Source organism: Guillardia theta, assembly GCF_000315625.1.
Source record: "Guillardia theta CCMP2712 unplaced genomic scaffold GUITHscaffold_45, whole genome shotgun sequence".
In the NCBI taxonomy this organism is placed as follows: Eukaryota; class Cryptophyceae; order Pyrenomonadales; family Geminigeraceae; genus Guillardia; species Guillardia theta.
Window position 1 is genome coordinate 302,018 of NW_005434629.1, and position 20,084 is coordinate 322,101.

Sequence of the window (20,084 nt, forward strand, 5' to 3'; positions counted from 1 at the left end):
TTCTGCCACTTTGTAGTGCACCATCAAACCACAAAATCCATCTAGTATGAGGTCATTCTTGGCTAATCAAACGTAAGACACAAAGAGAGTGGGGAAAACAAATCAAAGGATTCCAGCAAGCACATCAGACGTCATTTTCGAAACGAAAGTACTTGTGATGCAGATAATGTGGTCCTTCGTCAAGAAGCTTTTGAGATTCCTGCATATTTGTGTTACCACTCCAGTCCCACGAAATTCACAGTCAAATGAACGCAATCAAACTTAGAAGCAGCGTACAAAGGAGAAGTTAGTGAGAACTCAGGTGGCAAGGTAAGGTTCAAACATCAAGAAATGTTCAAACATCAAGAAATGTTCAAACATAAATCAAACAGTGAGCAACTTGCCTGATTCACTTCCTCTTCTGGAACCTCGCCCTCTTCCTGCGGCCAAGGGACTCAGCGTTAGCGTCAACAAGTCCCATTTCGTCATTAAAAATTATGAGTAAGATTTGCCTTTGGCATCGGCTGAAAAATCGTTCAATCCCTCCCCTACTTCTCATTTCTGTCTTCTGATCTGTAACCTCTCACAAAAAGTCCATGATGGAGCAAGTTCATATCTATGTGTATCCACTCTGTTACCTCTCATGCCACAAACTGTGTCGAACGGGATCCAGCCATTCAAGCCGAGATTGTGAAAATTCGTGAATTGCTCTGTGTAATCTTGGTGGTGCATAGTCACATTCAATACCTCATCTAACCATTTTCCATATTCTCCCTCTTGTCTTCATCAGTTCTGATGAATGCATTGAAATGATTCCCAAGTGGCTACTCGAAGCACGGGTTCCTTGTAGCTACTTCATGCCTTGTTTGCAGCCACAGGTCCATTGCAAGCTCAAAATGTTGACCATGACTACATGCCCATATCTTCAAATTCATCTCATTCACTCCTCCTCTCCTCGCATCTCCTCCTTCTCCTCCCCATCAGATTTTACCGGAGCTTCCTTCGTATCCGCCATGGCGCGTGCACTCTTACCACCCCCGGTTCCTCTGTATTTCGAAGGGTGGGGTGTGCCCATGACCAGGGAACAGGGAAGCAAAGCAGTGCTCACTTTGATATTAGTCTCTCACTTATACAATATCCTACCTTTACCCCCTAGGGTATGACCTTCTCCCAGTTCCTGGCCCTCCATGGCCATCACGGGATGGGCCCGGTTCACGGGCCTCCGAAAACTCCGAGCCTTCAAGTTCGGAACCCGGCGGTCACCAGTGACGCCGCCGGCCCGGCCCCCGGGCGGCCGGCCCGGCCCCGCGGCAGCCGCTCCGTGCCACGGTGTGCCACGGCGGCGGCCCGGCTGGCCACGGCCGGGCCGGGCGGCCAATCAGTCTGCTGAGTCTGCGCCGACCGTTACCGTCCGTCGGAAAGTTTAACTTACTAGCCGGGCTAATGAAGTATAGCGGCTGAGCCTCCGGGGGCGCCCCCGGGGCGCGGCCGGGCCGCCTGCGCCAGTGCCATTGTGCGGGGCCCAGCCTGGCATTGAACTCACTTGGTGACACGGTCACCGGGGACCGTACTACCGTATGATCAACCGTTTGGAACGGTAACCGGACTCAGTCTGCTGGTACGGTCGCCCGGGCCGGGACGCCAGCGGCTGAGCAGATCGGACTCCTCACCCGGCCCCGCGGCGAGCCTGTCGGCCCCGCGGCCCGGCCCCGGCTCCGGCCGGGCAGCCTCGCCTGGCAGCCTTCTGGCCTGCGGGGCCGGGTCGGGCTGAGGCTCGCACAGCGGCCGCCCGGCCTGGGCGCGGCCTGCCCGGGCTGGCTGCGCAGTCACGCGGCGGCTGTGCGGTTATTCGGGCCCGGCGTGTCCGATACGGTCCGATCGGAGCCTCCGCCCGAACTTACTAGCCTCCGGGCGGGAGTCACGCCGGGTGACGAGTCTTGACCCGGTCACGCCCCGGCGGCGTTCTCAGTAGTGTTTCGAGGCTCAGGCCCGGAGATGCGACTAACGGGATGGGGGTACGACCGGAAAGGGACAGGGGGCAAGGAGAGGGAGAGGGAGAGGGAGAGGGAGAGGGAGAGGGATCAAGGTTGCAGGAGAGAGGTATCAAGTATGAACCAACACGTGAGCGATATGGGGTCAATGTCTACATGGATCATGGCCTGACTCCTCTCCTCTCCTCTCAGCTTCCAGCTTCCCTTCCTCGCTCCAGCTCGACAGTTAGGAGCAGACGCAGGCCGATGTCGAGGGGTGAAGTCCCAGAGGATGCTGGGGGGGCGTGCTCGGCTCGTAGCTGATGCTGCAACCTGCCTGTGCTAGGATGGTATGGCTGCTGCTGTCATGATGCGAAGCATAAGTTCGTTGTCAGGCCTCGTTCCGACTTGCTGCAGCCCCAGCGATGGAGGGCGACATGCGAGCGGTTGGAATCAAGTCGATGCTGATCCATGTTAGCTGACCTCCCTCCCTCGCTCGCTCGCTCCCTCCCTCCCTCCCTCCCTCCTTTCCTCCTCCCCTCCTTCCCACCCTTCCCTCTCCTTCACCTGTCGCTCTTCCCTGTCTTCCCCCCCTCTCTCTCCCCTCCCCCCCTCGTCTTTGTTGTTCTCTCCGAGCAGGTCTTGCAGCTTCGTCGTTGCTGCTTGTCGGAGGGGGTGGTCGAGGGACTCTTAGCGAGCAGACCGAATGTGTCGGCGAGGACGGAGGAGTCAATGAGGCTGGTCTACATGAGCATCAGCTACCAGCTTCTGGTATCGTTGCCTCCCACCACTGCCACCACCAGCAGCATGAGTTGCTCTACAGGGAGTGCTCGCCCACCGTGTGCAGCAGATTGCGTGGACAGGTGGTGGTGGTGGTGGTGGTGGTGGTGGTGGTAGAGGAGGAGGAAGAGGAGGAGGAGGGGCTGGTGGTAGAGGAGGAGGAGGAGGAGAAGTGAGAGGAGGAGGAGGAGGTGGTGGTGGTGGTGGTGGAGGAGGAGGAGGAGGAGGAGGAGGAGAAGTGAGAGGAGGAGGAGAAGGTGGTGGTGGTGGTGGTGGAGGAGGAGGAGGAGGAGGAGAAGTGAGAGGAGGAGGAGGAGGAGGAGGGTGACATTGTGCACTGCAGGGAACTGGTCGATGGAGGAGAGGCTGGAGGATTTCGTAAGAGGGGTGAGAGAAGAGGAAATCTCGGTGATATGCATGCCAGGAAGAAAACTACGAGCATGACGCCAAGACTCGCTGGACCAGGGCAACAAGTCAGTTCCCTTGGACTGCCATTGAGCACCTTGACGATGGCGATGGCGCACGCCAGGACTTGGAGTTGTAAGGTGGAGTTTGCTCAACATCTTGACGAGATTCGTCCAAAGAGCATCTCTCGTCCGAGAAACTCTGATCTCCTGGATCGGTAGGGGACTGTTGAAGTGTTGAATGCTCTATCTTACTTTAACCTGTTCCGCATCCAGTCAAGTTTCCCGGATTGAAGCGAGTCGGGAGCAGCAACAAGTACCTCGGGGTAGAACAAGCTTGCACACGGAAAGAGAGCTGGCTCGGTGGCTGCTTGAAGTCGCTGAGAGAGGAGGAGGTTTAAGAGGACGTTTCACACCTCACAAGATGACAAGGCTCAGGTCGTGAAGCTGATGAATCGACTCGGAGACGATGGTGTCTTGTCCGCCCTCGGTGACTCCATATCACCTCTCTTCCCTCTCTCCCTTCCTTCCCTTCCATCCCTTCCCTCCCTGTCTCCCCCACCTGCTCCTTCTTCTCCCTTCCCCTCTTCCACTCTCCCTCCCTCCGTCCCTCCCTCGCCCCCTTTCTCCCCTTGTTCCGCCTTTTCCCCCAATCTTTGCCCTCGTACTCTTGACCTTCTCCTGCCCTCTGCGTCCTGTTTCCACTGCCTCCATTCTTGTCTTCTCGATGCCTCACTGTTCTCTACTTCTCTCACGTTTCTCCTCCAGGGATGAGCAAAACAATTGGAAGCGTGATGAAAACTCCTCCGTATGTTGGTGATCTGATACATTCCTTCAACAAGCCGCATGTTAGCGACATGGTGAGGCAGACTGAGCTTGTGATGCTGCTGCAGGAGAAGGACGGGAGGAAGATGACGCTGACGGTAATTGCGAAGGGATTGGAGTCCTGCGAGGAGAGATGAGACAGGAGAGAGGGAGGGAGGGAGGGAGGGAGGGAGGGAAGGAGGGGGGGAGGGAGGGAGAGGGGGCAGGAGGGAGAGGGGGGAGGGAGGGAGGGAGGGAGGGAGGGAGGGAGGGAGGGAGGGAGGGAGGGAGGGAGGGAGGGAGGGAGGGAGGGAGGATGCGATTCATTTTGAGTACAAGGTTGGAGCAAAAGCGCTAGCAAAACATGCAGTGAGATCATCAGACGGGTAACTCAGCAGCTCCTGCTCCTGCTCCTGCTCCTGCTCCTGCTCCTGCATCTTCTGTCATATGCCTCGTTTTTCTTTCCATCCAGTCTTCATCATCACTTGCACATTCAACTTCTATCTGCGACATCTGCTCGACTAGCTTGACAGTTTCCTTGTAGGTGGTGGGGTCAGATCATTGGGAATGACGCGAGCAAGAACCGTCAGGCTGAGCAGGTTGAGAGCTTTGTCTGCTTGCCGCCGCCGCCGCCACTGCTGCTGCTACAGCCGCCACTGCTGCCACTGCTGCTGCTACCGCCGCCACTGCTACTGCTACTGCTACTGCTGCTGTCGCTGCCGCTGCTGCTGATGCACTTCTGGCCCTGGGTCAAGTGCTTTTCCTTTGCTGACTTGATATGCTTCGCATTTGTCTCACTCTGCCTTCCCCCCCCTTTCCTCCCCTGCAGAAACTTGAGCAGATCTTGAAAGATGCCGTATGGGCTAATACTCACCTGCTGCCCAATGACATCGAGGTTTCCCCCTTCTCTCTCCTCCTCCCTCAAACTTCTTGTCATCCCCCCCCCCTTTGCACTTCTTCCCTCCTACCTGCTACTCTCTCCTCTTCTCTCTCCTTCTTCCTCCGCTCCTTCTCCCCCCTCGCTCCACTCTACCTCTCCTTTCCTAGCTCACCTGCTGCTTCTATGATATCCATCTGCTTGCTCCTTATCTCTCTCTCTCTCTCTCTCTCTCCTCCTCCTCCTCCTCCTCCTGTCTTGCTTTCTCTCTCTTCCCCCATACTCAGTCTCTCCAGATCTTCGAGCTCCGGGTACGCGAGGGCTTCGGAGCCCGATGGTCTGCGGACGGGAAGGAATTTCGAGGATTCCTGGAGCCTCTGATGGAGGACGGGCATGAGAAGGTGGAGGAGGCCAGGAGGGTGGGAAGGAAAGAGTCGAGTAGAGGAGGAAGAGGGAGTGAAAGTTGAGGCGGGGAAGACAAAGGAAGGGGGAAAGGGAGGGATGAAGGGAGTGTACGAAATTGGAGGCAAATCGAAGGAGAAGGAGATGGGAGGTGGAAGAGGAGTGGGAGTGGGAGTGGGAGTGAGAGTGGGAGTGAGAGTGGGAGTGGGAGTGGAAGGAGGAGGAGGAGGAGGAGGAGGAGGAGGAGAAGGGGAATTGAGTCAGCATTCTGAATGTCACACTGGAAGGGTTGGAGGCATTAACCCAAGGGCTCCCGATTTCCGTCCATCATTCTCACAAAGATGCATTTCGATGTCTCCTCCTCCTCCTCCCCCTCCCCCCCCCTCCTCCCCCCCCTTCCTCTCCTCTTCCTCATGCCCCTGCTCTACTCACATCCATGGAAAACCTTTGTGTTGGTTCCTTGAGCTCATGCGATAGGTGGTCCTTCTCATGTTCATATTCCCATTAAAGAATACCGCGTTCAAACAAGAAAAGAAACTCAACTTGCTATCAAACTCTCTGATCTGCTCTGTGAAAAATCCCGTCTTATGCTCTGTTTCCTCTCAAGTCGAACCCGAACAGATGGTGTCTTGTTGGCAAAATTTCCCCCCCTCCCTACCATCCTCCATGTTGACTCGTTGGAGTTGGGTTGGGCGCAGCAGAAAAAGTGGAGGAGGCAGAGCAGGAGCGGTAGGAGCACAGCAGAATATTGGGTACAGCAAGGTTAACGATGGGATGGGAGGGAGAAGAGTGATGGAGAGGTAGGGGAGGAGAGGACGATGGAATAATTCTTGCTTGCTGTTGTGTCAGTTTGTTTGTTTCCGGACAGTCCGAGACATCAGCTTCGTAACTTCTCGAGAAGGTAGAACTGTGAGATGCAATGTCAGCCCAGTCAAAGACAAGAGCTCGGAAATTTCAAGGCTTTCAACTCGTTGCCAACATGCGTTCGTGTCGGGAACGGGGAGGGAGGAAAGAGTATCGAGTAGCAACAAAACAGAGCTTGACGAGCGAGCAGTTTGGAGATTGATAGCGAGCGAGTGCAACGGAGGTATCAAGGGTGGAGAAGATCAGCAAGAACACACGTATGAGCAGCGAGGGACGTGGAGGAGGAAAGGGCAAGAAAATGTACAAGAGGAGAAGAGGAGAGAGGAGACCCACACAGAGATCAAAATGACAGAAGGAGAGGAGGGAATTAAAGACGGAGGAAGGATTGGTGCAGAAGAGGGGAGTGGCGGTTGGGACAGACAGTCAGAAATAGGAAGATGAAAGCGGGAGGGAGCAGACAACGGCACTGCAACATACCATGAATCGCGCGGTTGTTTCGATCTCCAATCAGCAAGTTGCCAGCCCCATCGGCAGCAAGACAGGAAGGAGATGCAGCGAGAAGGGAGGGGGTTCCCTCCAGGTCTATCGATCCCACCAGCCGGAGTGTGGAGGCAAACGTAACAATCCTCCTTCTCCTCCTCTCCACGACGACGATCCTGTTGCTTCCATCCACTGCTATCCCCTCGGCTTCTACTCGCTCCCCTCCCGCACACAAGGACTCGACCACCTGGCCGTACTTGCTCAGCACCAGGAGCGGCTCCTCCCCTCTATGGGCCACTAAGATGTTCCCTTCCTCCGTGATAGCAACAAGATAAGGAAAGCGAAGGCCGAGGTGGAAGGAGGAGAAAACTCGCATGACGCGCTGCTCCCTGTCGAACAGAACCACTCGGTGCTTGTCGAACTCGCCAAGCACAAAGTTGTCCTCCACATCCACAGCGAAGCTGGAGCAGCGGACGTTGGTCTCTTCCCCAGGGACTCTGAACGTGAACCGCTCCATCGGGAAGCCGCCGCGATGAAACATAACGATGTTCTTATTATTCGAGACCAGGATCTCTCCTCCCTCCCTCATCCCAATGCAGCCGACCTGGCTCAGCTCCCCGTACCCGAACTCCCTCACCAGCCTCCCCGTCCTCCGGTCAAAAACCTTTACCGACGGCCTTGCGCCATCCAAGACGAAGACCCCATCGCCATGGTTGTCCACCACCACAGACAGCGGCAACAACAGCCCGTTCCACGCGTCCATCCTCGTATGCTGGTCAAGGAAGCAGAGCTCTCCTACCTTCTTCCTGCTCACAGCACAGCTCGACGCCGCATCGCATACAGCACGGAGGATAGCGTCGAAGGAGGGATGCATACCCTGAGCTTGAAGCGGCGAGGACGACCCCAGCCGCTCATGCGCCATCATGGCCACGGCAACCTCATGGTCTGGATGGAGCCCTCTGACCGACATTGAAGCACGACCAGTACCCTCCTCTCACCGAAGACTGCATTGATTCGCTGTAGGGCGTATCCCGCCGCCGAAGCAGCAGGCAATTCCGAACAAGGTGATCATGATCATGATTCAGCAGAGAGACGCCTTCTTCTTGGATGTGAGCTACTACTGTCTCTGGTTCCCCTCGCATACAGCACCTCCTCCTCTTCCCCACTTCACTCGCACATTTCTTGCTGCCATCCCCGTATGAGGGCTTGTTCCCAGTTGTTCCCCCGAGCCCCGGTGCCCGGGTCTGCCTCGGAATGCACACCGACCCAGTTGAACAGGGGCAGCAATGTTTTCTCTGATGGATATTTTGATGCCTTTTGTTATGGTTGGGTCCGTGACCCTGGAGGTAATATATGTGAAAAGACATTTTATCAAGAACGTACTGTCATCCACCTGTGTATCTCGCAATCCTTGCGCTGTAAAACGATGTAATCAACGGACTCAGTCCTAAAAGTAGATCTCTTGGAGCTGGCCCTCTAAAGATACAGTAAACCGCTAAAAAACATTTCAAAGGGGTTAAAACACTTGTAGTTACTAAAAGCAATTTAAAACTCAGTTTTTGCAGGGTTTGCTCCTCCTGTTCCCCAACCAACCACCCCACCCCACCCCACTCCAACACAGGTATCGTCGAAACGATGGTGGACCCTCACAACCCCGATAAATCCCCTGTATCATTGTGATGCTTGCGGGGGTGGTGGTTTTTGCCTTCTTGTTGAGTAAACTACCGTGACGAACTAGTCGGGATATACCCCCCCCCCCACAGATATAATCCATTTTTTAATCCCGATACAAACACTATCATTGGTTCCAAAATACCTCGGAACATTTCAATTTCTCTGATTGATTTGTCAAGACTCCACTCAAAAATCAACAAATACATTTTGACTCGTACATATTGTTTTATCCATACTACCCACCGGGATAATATCAGCGTCCCTTCGGCTGACTTCTTGTTTGCCTGTCTGATACCTCCACCTCTTCCAACGATTAAGAAGATGAATAAGTGATTATCCCTATCCTTCTTACCTCCTCCTCCCACAGCCGACAATCATTTCCTTGCTCTATCCACCCCTGCCACTTTAATTCCACTTGGCAGTATTCCTCCTAGAGACCATATTCGCGTCATAACACCCTCCTAGGGTATGCTGACATAACCCCCACCCCCCACTTCCGTATAAGGTCTCTCTGTGTCTATATCCATTTATATTTACTTTTAGACAGTATAGAACTTTTTAAATCGCGGTTATTCGCTCCAGCCACCCACTCTTGTTTCAGAGACCAACCCTTTTTCGAAACTACCTCGAGGACCCCCTGAAGTCGGTACCCCTTGCGCTTCTCAGGAAACCCTTGGGATGACTACCTGCTTCATCAGGGTAAAAAGTACCGGTGATATTACTCTATATTGGACATTGACCCTACATTTCATAACCCCACCCCTCCAACGGTCCCAACTCTAGATTATCTGCAGACTCCACCCACCCTTTTTCCTAAGACTACCTTCTCGGGGTAGACAGAGGGTGGGGTGGTCTGCCTCTCTCGTCCTCCTGCTTCCCTCCCCTTATCGCTCCTTGTTTTCGCCTCTTCCCCTCCTCTTCTCGTCCTCGCGGTCCCTTGAAACCCCAACACCTCCTCATCTTTCTTGTATTCGACCCCTCTTCCTTCATTCTCCGGAATTTTTTCGCGCGCGCAAGCTGGTAAGAGAGTGATATGATGGTTTGAGGAGGCAACGGTGATTCAATCGTGTTTGTGTCTGCTTCCTCGAAGCAATCTTGTGCTCTTCCTGTTGCAATGGCCTTGCGCATTCGTTGAAAATCACCGCCTTTTGTGCTTCCCCTTGATTCTTCCTCTTTGGAACGCCTCAGTGTCTGTGTTGACCTTGGCCTCCTCTCGGCATCCATATTTTGCGCTGCAACTTTGTAGACTTGGATCCTGAGTACCTGTAAAACAGGCTTCTGCGTCACAATTCGAGGCATCATTACCTATACCACAGCTGTCTGCTGCTGATTGACCCTACTGTACAATTTCTTTACCCTTACTGCTGAAATGAGAGCCAAGTTGCATTTTGTTGTCCCACGTAGGAAGCGTGGTGAGAGTAATTTCCAACGCCAAGACCCCATTGGGCTGGACAGGAGCGCCATACAGAAGCTGTTCCATCTCAGACAGAAAGATGCAGCGGACCACCTGGTATTTCATCAAGTTTGGGCTCGATCTGTCACCTGAAACTTTGATGGCAGGGTATATCGCTCACTGCATTGAAGAATGCTTGCAGGGCCTTGGGAGTGAATCACTGGCCTTACTCGCGGAAGAGGGAAAACGAGGAAGGACATTCGGCTGATGCACAGCAGGAGGATGGGGCGGGACCGTCCGGGTCGTCATCTCAGCCCATGAACATCGACCAGAACCACACTGACTCTCATTCGGACGGATCTGACTCAGAGCACCACGAGGAGGAGCACGAGGAGGAGGAGGAAGAGGAAGAGGAGCAGGGGCCTGCTATCACCTCTCATCATGTCAGATCGGGAGCTAGCTCCCTCCCCCTGCCCATGTTAACCCGGCGAGGCGACGAATCCATTCAGATTCAAGCAGGACGAATGCTGTCTGGATCTATGGCCTCGTTGCTGTCCATGAAGAATGCTGTTGAAGCGCAGAATGGCTCGTGGATCTGTGGACCTCGACTGCCGGGGCAGGACAAGGATTGGATCAACTGGTTCATGAAGACAACGCCTTTGGAGGATACCGGTACGCAATTTGATAGAGCTCTAATCATGGTGGAGGATGCGAAGCCGCAAACGGAGCAATCGTCTTAGCTGATCAGTTTTGTACGTTCGATTTTCTCGGATGTTCAATGGGATCTGTAATGTACAAATAAACTGATTTTGACTTTGTTGGGACTCGAGGAGCTGAATTGCCGAATACGTTGTAGCTCATCGACGTAGGAAGCTGTGGGGCTAACAATCAAGTTGTTGAACTTGTCGTGTATGTTGTATGATTGTTGGGTGGTGGAAGCGTGAGAAACGGAGCAAGCAATCGATAACCCTATTGATTAGGTTGTGTTGTATTACATTTGTCACAACTTTCTTAACCCAAGGAAAGCTTCAGCGTCTTCATCGCCCTGCACTCACTTGAATAGGAACAGCAAGAGAGACAGAGGGGAAGGGAAGGAGTAAGGGAGAAGAAGAAGGGAAGGTGTGAGGGAGAAGAAGAAGGGAAGGTGTGAGGGAGAAGAAGAAGGGAAGGAGAGGAGGGGAGGGGAGAGGAAGGACCACCTGGTACGCGATGGCGATACGAGCACGTGACGGGAGTGCAAGGAAGTCAATGTGAGTGAGGCCGGTGATGTTGCTGAGGAGAAAGAGTAAGGGAACGTGCCGTTGCTGCCTCACCTTGCCTGTTGGTGAACCTGCCCGAGCTGTGTAGCCTCCCCCTCCATGTTGTTGTATGCTGCAACGAAGATGAGCAGATAGGACTGACAGTCTGCTGTCAACCTGGACTGTGGGGAGATTGTAAGGATCGGCTCTCCGTTGACTTGCACCTGATGCAGGGAGTAAGAGCAGGCAGAGTAAGAAGCGATGAGAGGAGAAGATGAAAGAAAAGGGGGAGAGCGAGGCAGGAAGGTGGTGGGAAGGGATGGCAGGAAGAGGAGGAGGAGGAGGAGGATGAGGATGAGGATGAGGATGAGGATGAGGATGAGGAGGAGGAGGAGGAGGAGGAGGAGGAGGAGGATGAGGATGAGGATGAGGAGGAGGAGGAGGAGGAGGAGGAGGGAAGGAGAGGAGGGAGGAGAATAAGAGGTGAGGGTGTGTGTGGAGGGCAGATTTAGAACCTTGACAGTGGGCTTCTTTCGGCTGAAAATCCCCAGCTGCAAAAAGAATCCACGAGTCAAGAACGATACTAAAGAATAAGGAAAGCAATGAATAGAAGAGGAGAGGAGGAGAGGAGGGGAGAGAAGGAGAAGAGGAGGAGAGGACCTGTATCTCGTACAGTCCAGGTGCATTGCAGATGATGAAAGACTTGTCTTTCTCCCAGACTTGTGTCGCAAGTACTCTCAGACTTGACTTCGCCTCCTCTTCCTACTCACTGAGGTTTGTTGGGTCGGAGTTTGCAGTCTGAATGTTCCAGGGGATTAGACCACCGTTCTGAAGTGAATCCAAAATGTCAGCCTGTTGTTGTGTTGTGTTGTGTTGTGTTGTGTTGTGTTGTGTTGTGTTGTGTTGTTATCGTGCGATGTGATGCGGTACTTTCTATGATTCTGCGCTTGATCTACTTACTTTTGTCTTGAGAGATTTCCATATCCATCGGCCAAGGCAGAGCTGCAGAGGTGCGAGGTCAAGGTCAATCCCAGTAGTCGCCCAGCTCTTGTCTGACCTCGGTGATGAGGGCTGAGTTGAGCATGACTTGTTCATGCAGCGTCGAAGAGATGTCGGCCATAGATGCCTGCCAACGCAATGAACAACATCATGTGAACAAACAGCATCATGTGAGCAAATAAATGGCATGTAATCAAAGGATGTCATGGTGAAGTAGAGGCAAAGAGGAGGTGAAGGCGGTAGAAAGTTCGATTGGTTGTTAAAGATTTCGATGAGTGTAATGGAGGTGGTGTTGATGATGAAAGATTTCAAATAGAATGTCAGATGGGAAACAGAACAGAAAAAAAAGCGAAGATAGCAATTAAGACGACGATTGCGATTGTGATTGTCATTCTGTATCTTGATTGTGTTTGTGATGCTGATGAAGACGAAGACGACGTTTATCGCTAGCAAGAAGCAACCTTGAGACTCAGCTGTCCATTGACATCCAGCAGGGCACGATTGACCTCCGGACGAGGAGTCAGAGGATGCGACAGGGCAGGGAGGTTAAACAGCAAGGGAAGAAGATGCAGGCAGCGAGCAAGAACAACATCCACCTCATCTACATCCGCCTTTGAGTCGATCAGCAAGTTCACTTCCTTGATGTCTGCCTGCAGCAACAGCAACTCAGCGTCCCATGGAGCAAGACGTGCTGCTGACTCACCTTCTTTCGCATGTCTCTCTTCAATTCTTCCGTCTCCGTCAGGCACTGGGGGCGCGAGGGTTCAGCGAGCAGCAGGGAGGAGGGAGGGCCCCGAGGTCGAAAACGGCTTGCCTGCTCTATCCTCCTCATTGTTTCCATCCGGTCTGCTCGCTCTTGAATCTGAAGCCACCCGCGCTATCAGGGAGGGGAACACGTTTGCGGGAGGGCATTGAGAAGTAAGGAGGGGAAGAAGAAGGGGAAGAAGAAGGGGAAGAAGAAGGGGAAGAAGAAGGGGACGAAGAAGGGGAAGGGGAGAGGAGGAGGAGCTGATTGGACATGAAGGAGGGCAGGGCAGCAGGTAGGATACCTCCTCATCAAGATTCTTATACTTCTGCTCCATCTCTTTGTGAATCCCATCCATCTGTATCACCGTCACCTCAGTAACCAGCGACGTCCCACCATCACCATGGAAACAACTCGCTGTAGAGATTGCTCCTGGATCGCCAGGCTCTCGTCCATGGCGTCGTATCCTACCGGCTATGTCATCGTCCAGTCAGCCAGCAGACATTGGACGCACCGATCTTCTTGTCCAGAGCAGATTTGTCCGCCTTGATGCTGATTTCTTTCTCCTGTGCAGAGAAGGAGAAGGAGAGGAGGAGGAGAGGAGGAGGAGTGGAGGAGGAGAGGAGGAGGAGAGACAAGTAAGCTAGATTTGGAACGATTTGGCTGTTCTTACCAAGTTGTCAAGTATTCTCCTGTTGAAGGTTTTCAAGTTTTCGATCCTTTCGTCCAACTAGTCAACATGGTCAGGAGGGAGAAGACTTGAGAGTAGTCAAGGGAGCAGGAAACGAAGAGGAGGAGGTTTGAGGAGACAGACGGGGAGGTCAACAGGGTGGAAGATAGGCACCTCCGATCGGTCGACTTTGTTTGAAAGTGCCTTCAAGACATCGTCTCTGATCGAGAGTAAGGGTCCTGAAGTCCAAAAGCGGAGGAGGGGAGGGGAGGGGAAGGAGGGAGAAGTGGAGAGGGAGAGGTATGGGAAGGGGAGTAGGAGGACGAAGAATGTGTCGGGAGGAGAGGGAGCGAGTGGAGAGAACAGGGAGAGGAAAGGAGGGGAACGAACTTTCTGGCAGTCTGACTTATGTACGAGTCAATCTGAGATCAAGTTAGCTTCAACTTCACATCTTCACTCCTTTCATCACCTCTTGAACTGTATCCATGAGCCGACGCTCGAACTAAAATGTACACGTGAGGAGGGGACGAGCGAGAAGCTGGAAGGGAAGAATGCAGGAGAAGAAAGGAGCGGAGATGGGAGAGGGAAGGAAAGGAGAGGATAGAAGAAAGAGGAGAGAGGAGAAGGGGAGGGAAACAAAAGGCGGAGGGAGGAGGCAGATAGGAAAAGGTAGACCTGGTCGCGTGCAGCTGTGATCTCGGTTTTGATCTTGAAGCCCAACGAGCTCTGAAAGGTGAAAGTTGAGCAGAGAAACACAAAAATGTACGAGAGTGCTCAAAGTTGTCTTAACACGTCAAGATTCACAGACGTGAACACCCAGAAACATGAGCATCTACAAACTTGCACATCTATAGACATGATAATATCTTAATGTGCTAGGGAAGGATCAAGGAACAGACAAATACTCACTTCTACTTCGTTCATGTCCGCCTTACAATCTGCTCTCATCTTGGAGATCTGATAACAGCAGTTACTGTTCTAGTCCCGTTCATACATACACCACACCTGCTGCGCGTACTCTGCGTTGTTCTGTGAGATTAAAGTCTGCAAGCACATGGTGAGGAAACAAGAGAAAGCTCGGTAATTTCTCACCTTCATCTCGAGGAGAGACGTCGAGCTCCCTTGGTGAGTGTTTGTTAGCTGCGAGACTTCCCTTGCCTTGTTGCAACATCATGGTAAGAAGTCATCGGCATGATGGAAATCAAGAACAAGGTGCTATGACAACGAAGATGAGGAGGAGGAGGAGGAGGAGGAGGAGGAGGAGGAAAAAGAGAGCGAACGTGATTGGTTTGCGTATTACCAAAGTCTCCATCTTCATCTGCAAGTCCGAGGACTGCTTGTGAACACTGTTCAACATATCAAATCTTCTCTCCTCGTCGTGCTCTGACACTCCTCAACCTTGTTTTGCTCGCGTACATGTCACTGTCTACCGCATCGAGTCTCATCGACAGTTTCGAGATGTTGTCATTGTGCCTGCGATCATCGTAGAGCAAAACTCAGTCACAACCCTCGAAGTCAACAGCATTACGGTTCACAATCAACAACTCCAGCATCATGGTCAATGCCATCATCTCCTCCTCCTCTTCCTCCTCCTCAGCATCATCATCATTGTCATCGTCAACAACAACACCGAAATATCAACATCAAGGTCGCTGGAAGATAACACCACGATCTGTATCCCACCTTTCATTCACCTCCCTGATGCCCTGATGTTCATACCGCAACTCCGTTTGCAACTTCTTCATCTAAAGTGAACAGTCACTTGACCGGATTCCATTGCAGTAACTTTCCTCGTCCATCATGTTGTTGATTGCCTTGTCAAGGGTCGCATTGTCGACTTTGTTGTACAGGATCTGCAAATCAAAATCGTCACCAACAGCATCATCATCGTTGTAGCAACAACAAGAACAAAAGCAACTGCTGCTGCTAATAATCTCCATCATCGTCAATGTCTCAAATGACATGTGATCTCAAAGACAATTCCCATCACTGTCATCGTCGTTACGAGTTTGTTTGCACTACCTGTGCCACGGTACGATGAGGGCCGACAGATCCAAACTTCTCCTCGAAGGGAGAGATGTCCATTTTGCGCAGCAACTGCAAGAACAGAACACAGTAAAGTCTCCCTCACGGTCATATTCCTCGTCACCTGCGAAGTGACTTCATCCCTCAGAGCTCTTCTCTCTATCTCTCGGCTCTGCTCTTCAAGCTTGCTTGAAAGATCATTAAGATGCTTCTCAACCTGACATCAGAGTCATCGCGACCGAGCCAATCCTGACTTCTCTCGTTGCAACCTGCGATCTGAAACTCTCGATCTCGTCCCTGTCATTTCAAGTCACCACCCTATACAGTGAAGTATTCCCTTGTGTATGGTATATCACTGTCCTTCCATCGTCTTACCTGTCAGCTTTCCTGTCCAGTTCAGACGTGACATCGGCAAGGCTTGCTTTTCCCTTGAGGGCAGACTTCTATGCGTTAGAACGTGACACCACGAGCCAAGACAAGCAACCACGAACAACACCACTAGCATTGTCCCAACAATCATCGTCGTCGTCGTCATCATTATCATATCATCATCATCATCATCATCATCATCATCATCATCATCATCATTGACAATGCATCTTCGACATCAACATGGCCGTCATCGTACCCATGGCAACTCCACACCAAACATACCTGAACTTCGTCTCGGTCCGGTTTGTTATCAAGATCACCCACCAACGCTTTCGTCTGTTCCCATCATCACTATCATCGACAAGAAGTGCTGCAGTAGAAGCAGCACGAACGGACAAAGGAAACATCGCATTGATCACGAGCACAACACAGCACAGTCTTCACCTCGAGTGAGTGAGCGATGTCTGAGATGCTTCTGTTTACATCTGCTATGTTTGCTTTCCGTTGAAGAGCTGCCTGAACTCAACAAGTTATCTATCCCCCCCCTGCCCGTAGTCAGTCCCCCCTCAATCCCCCTTTCCACTGCTCCCTCCCAATGTCCGGATGCCTTCCTACTTGTCAACCTCCTCCTTTCCCTCGCACTCCTTCCTTCCTCCTCGCATGCTTGCTGTCCTCTCTTCACCTGCACGTCTGCACTAGAGGCCTTCCCTTCAAGCTGGCGCTCCAGCGACTTCACAGCGTCGCCCTTGACACCGCAACCAAGTCAGCGAGCGACAAGAAGACATAACAGTCATCAGGCAGACAACATCTCAGCAAACTTCACCTGAGCCTTGATCACATCATGCAGCGCCTTGAAGGTACTGCGGATAACGTCTTGGATGTTCCTCCACTCATTCATTCCCTGCATGCCATACGGAGGATCAGGAGGATCAAGGAAGGAGCATGGATGGTGGAGTACGAAGAAGACTGATAGAGAAAATGGCGGAGGAGAACGATAAGGAGAACGAGAACGAGGAGGGGGGAGGGGAAGGGGGGGGGGGAGGTGTGTGAGTAAGTTTTGGAGTAGGTGTAGAAGCGGGAGGACGAGGAGGACGAGGAGTAGGAGAGGGAGGAAGAGGAGGAGGAGAATAGGATTGATGAAAAGACGAGGAAAAGAGGAAGGGAGACGGAAATGTCGGAGTTGGAGGTTTGGGGGGTGGGGAGAGGGGGGCAAGGCACCTGAAGGAGGTCGTCGACCACTAGACTTCCCGCGTCTCGTCGACTTGCTGAGAATGACCTGCACGATGCGATGAGCTATGAGAGCATGCTGCAATGCCGTCCAGTCGAACCTGTCGGATCGCAGGGGAGACGCATCGTGCGGGGGAGATGACATGGTGTAAGGAACAACGATCGGGTGCCTGTGCAAGGGGAAGGGAGAAGATGAATATGCGAGCAAGGAGCAAGACGAAAGCTAAGTCAGTTCGTCGTGCAAGAAGTTTCAAGTGCAAATGGAGAGCAGGGAGAGCTGTTATGTAGCACTTTTCTCCTCACTTTCTGCATGTGGAACATGCTCCCTTTCTCTCTTCCTCTCTGCCCTCCTCTCTGCCCTCCTCTCTCCCATGCTCTGCTCTGCTCCCTTCCTGCATCTCCTCTCTAATGAAGTTTTCCGCTTGAGTCCACCAGAGCTCTCAACGGTCTCGACTCATTCAGCACACATCACCACCCCACCCCCAAATTGAGCCCTTAGAGGCGCCTCAATACAGCAGCGGTTCGTACATGGTACATTTTGCGAAAGGGCACGGGTCATTTTGAGTCCTTGTTGCCGAATCAAAGAGGGTGGGGTAGAGTTAAATGAGGGGGTACGAGGGGGCCCTTAGAATGACCTGGTTGGTCGTACTGATTTTTAACTTAACTTTGAGTAAAGAAGGTTGGTCGGGTTGGTCTGCTGGTTGGTCGCATCGGGATGCAGTGCATGGAGGAAGAGCGAGAGGAGGAGGAGGAGGAGGAGCGAGAAGAGGAGGAGGAGGAGGAGGAGGAGGAGGATTGATAGGGAGAGGAGGAGTGAGAGGAGGAGTGAGAGGAGGAGTGAGAGGAGGAGGAGCGAGAGGAGGAGGAGGAAGGGAGGGGAGGAAGGAAGAAAGACGGGAGGGGAACGTAGGAGATGTGAAGGGTGAGGCCGAGGTTGAGAGCGTGTCTGTGACTGCAGCAAGGCTGGAAATGCCTGATTGGCGTTTGATTGATAAGGAGTAAGGAGACATTATGATGCTGACGAGTTGAAATACGCGATCTGGTGCAAAAAGCATCCAGCAGGGACTAGAGGAAATCATCGTAATGATCGTGATGAACCTGTATTTTTATGATGTCATTGGGAAAAAGGTGAACTGTTTTCAAATCTGACACTCGAATCTCCAGCACCTTGTCGGGGCTCTGCATGTTGAATGCTGTTATGGCGCGAGTTGAATGCTGTTATGGCGCGAGTATGTTGATGACCGTCTGAAACTCTATCAAAACATCTACTGAGAATGAAGCATTTGCTGCTTCTGCTCGTCCTTGCTTCGCAGGAAACATGCTGCGGTCTAGCTGCTGATACGCTCTTTGTCTCTACCTCCACATTTTCACCGGGCAGAGCAGGGACATTCGAAGTGAAACCTCCCTTGACTGTGCCAGCAAACGCGGCGGCAACATCAGCAGCAACAGAGCATGCAGACGAAGTGAGTGACGCAGAGACGGCAGTATGCGAGCATGCAGTGGAGCATGTTCCACTGGCCAACGCTCCTGTGAAGACGAGTGATTGGTTGCGAGGGAACGTCGTCGGGGGCTACTCGGCCATCATTGACGTCAGAAGCCCGTCGGAGTACCAGGATGACCACATCCCGGGCTCTATCAACCTCCCGGTGTTGAGCGATGAGCAGCGTCATGAAGTTGGTAGTTTCCTCAAGTCCTGGCCCCTTGACCTGTGGCTAACGCGTGTCATGCGGCAGGAAAGCTACATCGAGCCGATCACTTCGCCGGTAGGAGGCTGGGAGCTAGCCTCATCTCAAACAATATAGCAACGGTGTATACGCAATTGCTGCGCATTCCTTCTTTCCTCTTGTGTCCCTGGCTCTATTTCTTAAGCTTGTCCTCTCTATACCTTGCCCGCCTCTCACTTAGCCACTGCCTCCTTTGCCGTCCCCTCGCCCCATCATGTCCGTTCTTCCTCACCTCAGCCTCACTTTCTCCTCTCTCACGTTCCTTCGCTCTCTAATAGACGTTTTCTCTCTGTCCATTGAGAAGTTTGCTTTCTTTAGATCATTCAAAATTACTTCATGGACAAGCCAAAAGTAAGCAGACAGAGTTTAATCCTGTGCTTCGAAGCTGATTTTTTGCAAGGATTGGAGACCTCTAATCTACTGCTGGCGGGGAGGACAACGCTCGAACAGTCTAGCTTATGTCCTTGCAATGGTTGTCATTATACATTTCGCACCAGCCTGCCAGTTGATTGCACTACAGATAGGTTACAGAGTCTGCGTGCTTGATAGAGGATATCTGACCTATCGGAACCACATTGTAAGTGATGATTCGCTCGAATAATCTCCGAATGACTTTTGTGTGTATCGTTCAGATCTCACAGATTTCATCTTTCTCTGACTGCATCAAAGCCAAGGTGATCACGGGTCCAACTGGATGTGGAAAGACCAAGTTGCTTCACTTCCTTTCATCCTGTGGCGAACAAGTGGGGTGTCTTGCTTCAACGCTTTGCGTCTCACTTGATGTCACTACAGATTCTCGACCTTGAGGGTCTTGCAAACCACAAAGGTGGTTGAGAACTCCCAAGAAAGTTGTGCCAGTATTTTGAGTATCAATGATGCTACAGGATCGATCCTCGGGGGTATCGACCTTCCTCAGCCCCCCCAGAAGCTCTTCGAGACAAGAGTTGTTCTCCTTTCTCTCCTCCTTTCTCCTCTCACTGGACGTGCAGATCGCACAGGTGATGCGAACTTTCGACTTCAATCGCACAGTATGGATTGAGGACGAGGCCGCCACGATCGGAAAGGTTGTCAGTCCTGTCAACTGTGTATTGGTGGCCTGCGTGTTTCCTTGAAGAAATGTTTTCCTTTCTCCTTTTTGTGACTTTGTATACCTAAGACAAGAGTGCGTTACTCTTGGCACGCGTTGTCTTGTTTTGGAATTTTTGGTTATCTTGTGATTCGATCTCACTGTTCTGTTATCCCTCTCGTTTCATCGTATTCAAGTTCTCACAATTGTTTATTTTCTTTCTCTGCCAGCTGCATATCCCCAGGAAGCTCTGGGAAGCGATGCTGTCATCTCCGAGATATTTCGTTCGCCTTCCCTTCAACGAGCGGGTAGGCAACTAGTCGCAGTGCCAGCAAACAGAATAGAGGCTGAGCTCTTGTACTGGTCTAGAGGCAAATTGATCTTTGACACG

General features: G+C 52.2%; 5 protein-coding genes across 5 annotated transcripts; 3 read left to right on the forward strand and 2 right to left on the reverse strand.

Annotated features, from left to right (window-relative positions):
- Positions 1 to 3,990: 3,990 nt before the first annotated feature.
- Positions 3,991 to 5,400, forward strand: GUITHDRAFT_140368 (hypothetical protein; the record flags this gene model as incomplete). Its single annotated transcript, XM_005830533.1, has 7 exons — positions 3,991 to 3,993; positions 4,027 to 4,056; positions 4,277 to 4,323; positions 4,482 to 4,536; positions 4,767 to 4,832; positions 5,111 to 5,215; positions 5,341 to 5,400. The coding sequence occupies 7 exons, from the start codon at positions 3,991 to 3,993 to the stop codon at positions 5,398 to 5,400; spliced, it is 366 nt and encodes a 121-aa protein (XP_005830590.1).
- A 1,047-nt stretch (positions 5,401 to 6,447) lies between these two features.
- On the reverse strand, positions 6,448 to 7,530 carry GUITHDRAFT_140369 (hypothetical protein; the record flags this gene model as incomplete). The annotated part of the gene is made up of 1 exon (XM_005830534.1): positions 6,448 to 7,530. The coding sequence occupies one exon, from the start codon at positions 7,528 to 7,530 to the stop codon at positions 6,448 to 6,450; it is 1,083 nt and encodes a 360-aa protein (XP_005830591.1).
- Positions 7,531 to 9,106: 1,576 nt separating this feature from the next.
- Positions 9,107 to 10,445, forward strand: GUITHDRAFT_153220 (hypothetical protein). Its single transcript, XM_005830535.1, has 3 exons — positions 9,107 to 9,254; positions 9,509 to 9,744; positions 9,795 to 10,445. The coding sequence occupies exons 2-3, from the start codon at positions 9,604 to 9,606 to the stop codon at positions 10,365 to 10,367; spliced, it is 714 nt and encodes a 237-aa protein (XP_005830592.1). The 5' UTR covers positions 9,107 to 9,254; positions 9,509 to 9,603; the 3' UTR covers positions 10,368 to 10,445.
- Positions 10,446 to 10,627: 182 nt separating this feature from the next.
- GUITHDRAFT_140370 (hypothetical protein) lies at positions 10,628 to 17,048 on the reverse strand (the record flags this gene model as incomplete). The annotated part of the gene is made up of 30 exons (XM_005830536.1): positions 10,628 to 10,672; positions 10,827 to 10,899; positions 10,941 to 11,089; positions 11,381 to 11,416; positions 11,826 to 11,867; positions 11,923 to 11,991; positions 12,326 to 12,514; positions 12,568 to 12,612; positions 12,914 to 12,967; positions 13,006 to 13,076; positions 13,124 to 13,175; positions 13,283 to 13,339; positions 13,749 to 13,781; positions 13,955 to 14,005; positions 14,189 to 14,236; positions 14,285 to 14,323; positions 14,372 to 14,437; positions 14,580 to 14,625; positions 14,678 to 14,752; positions 15,047 to 15,132; positions 15,302 to 15,376; positions 15,429 to 15,521; positions 15,574 to 15,601; positions 15,680 to 15,747; positions 15,959 to 16,012; positions 16,121 to 16,192; positions 16,359 to 16,421; positions 16,500 to 16,577; positions 16,895 to 16,952; positions 17,005 to 17,048. The coding sequence occupies 30 exons, from the start codon at positions 17,046 to 17,048 to the stop codon at positions 10,628 to 10,630; spliced, it is 1,959 nt and encodes a 652-aa protein (XP_005830593.1).
- A 1,426-nt stretch (positions 17,049 to 18,474) lies between these two features.
- On the forward strand, positions 18,475 to 20,004 carry GUITHDRAFT_53874 (hypothetical protein; the record flags this gene model as incomplete). The annotated part of the gene is made up of 10 exons (XM_005830537.1): positions 18,475 to 18,583; positions 18,637 to 18,710; positions 18,946 to 18,978; positions 19,028 to 19,102; positions 19,148 to 19,204; positions 19,260 to 19,370; positions 19,420 to 19,456; positions 19,512 to 19,570; positions 19,617 to 19,691; positions 19,924 to 20,004. Coding segments are annotated over 10 exons (711 nt in total), but the record flags the coding sequence as incomplete, so codon positions are not given.
- Between the last annotated feature and the right edge of the window lie 80 nt (positions 20,005 to 20,084).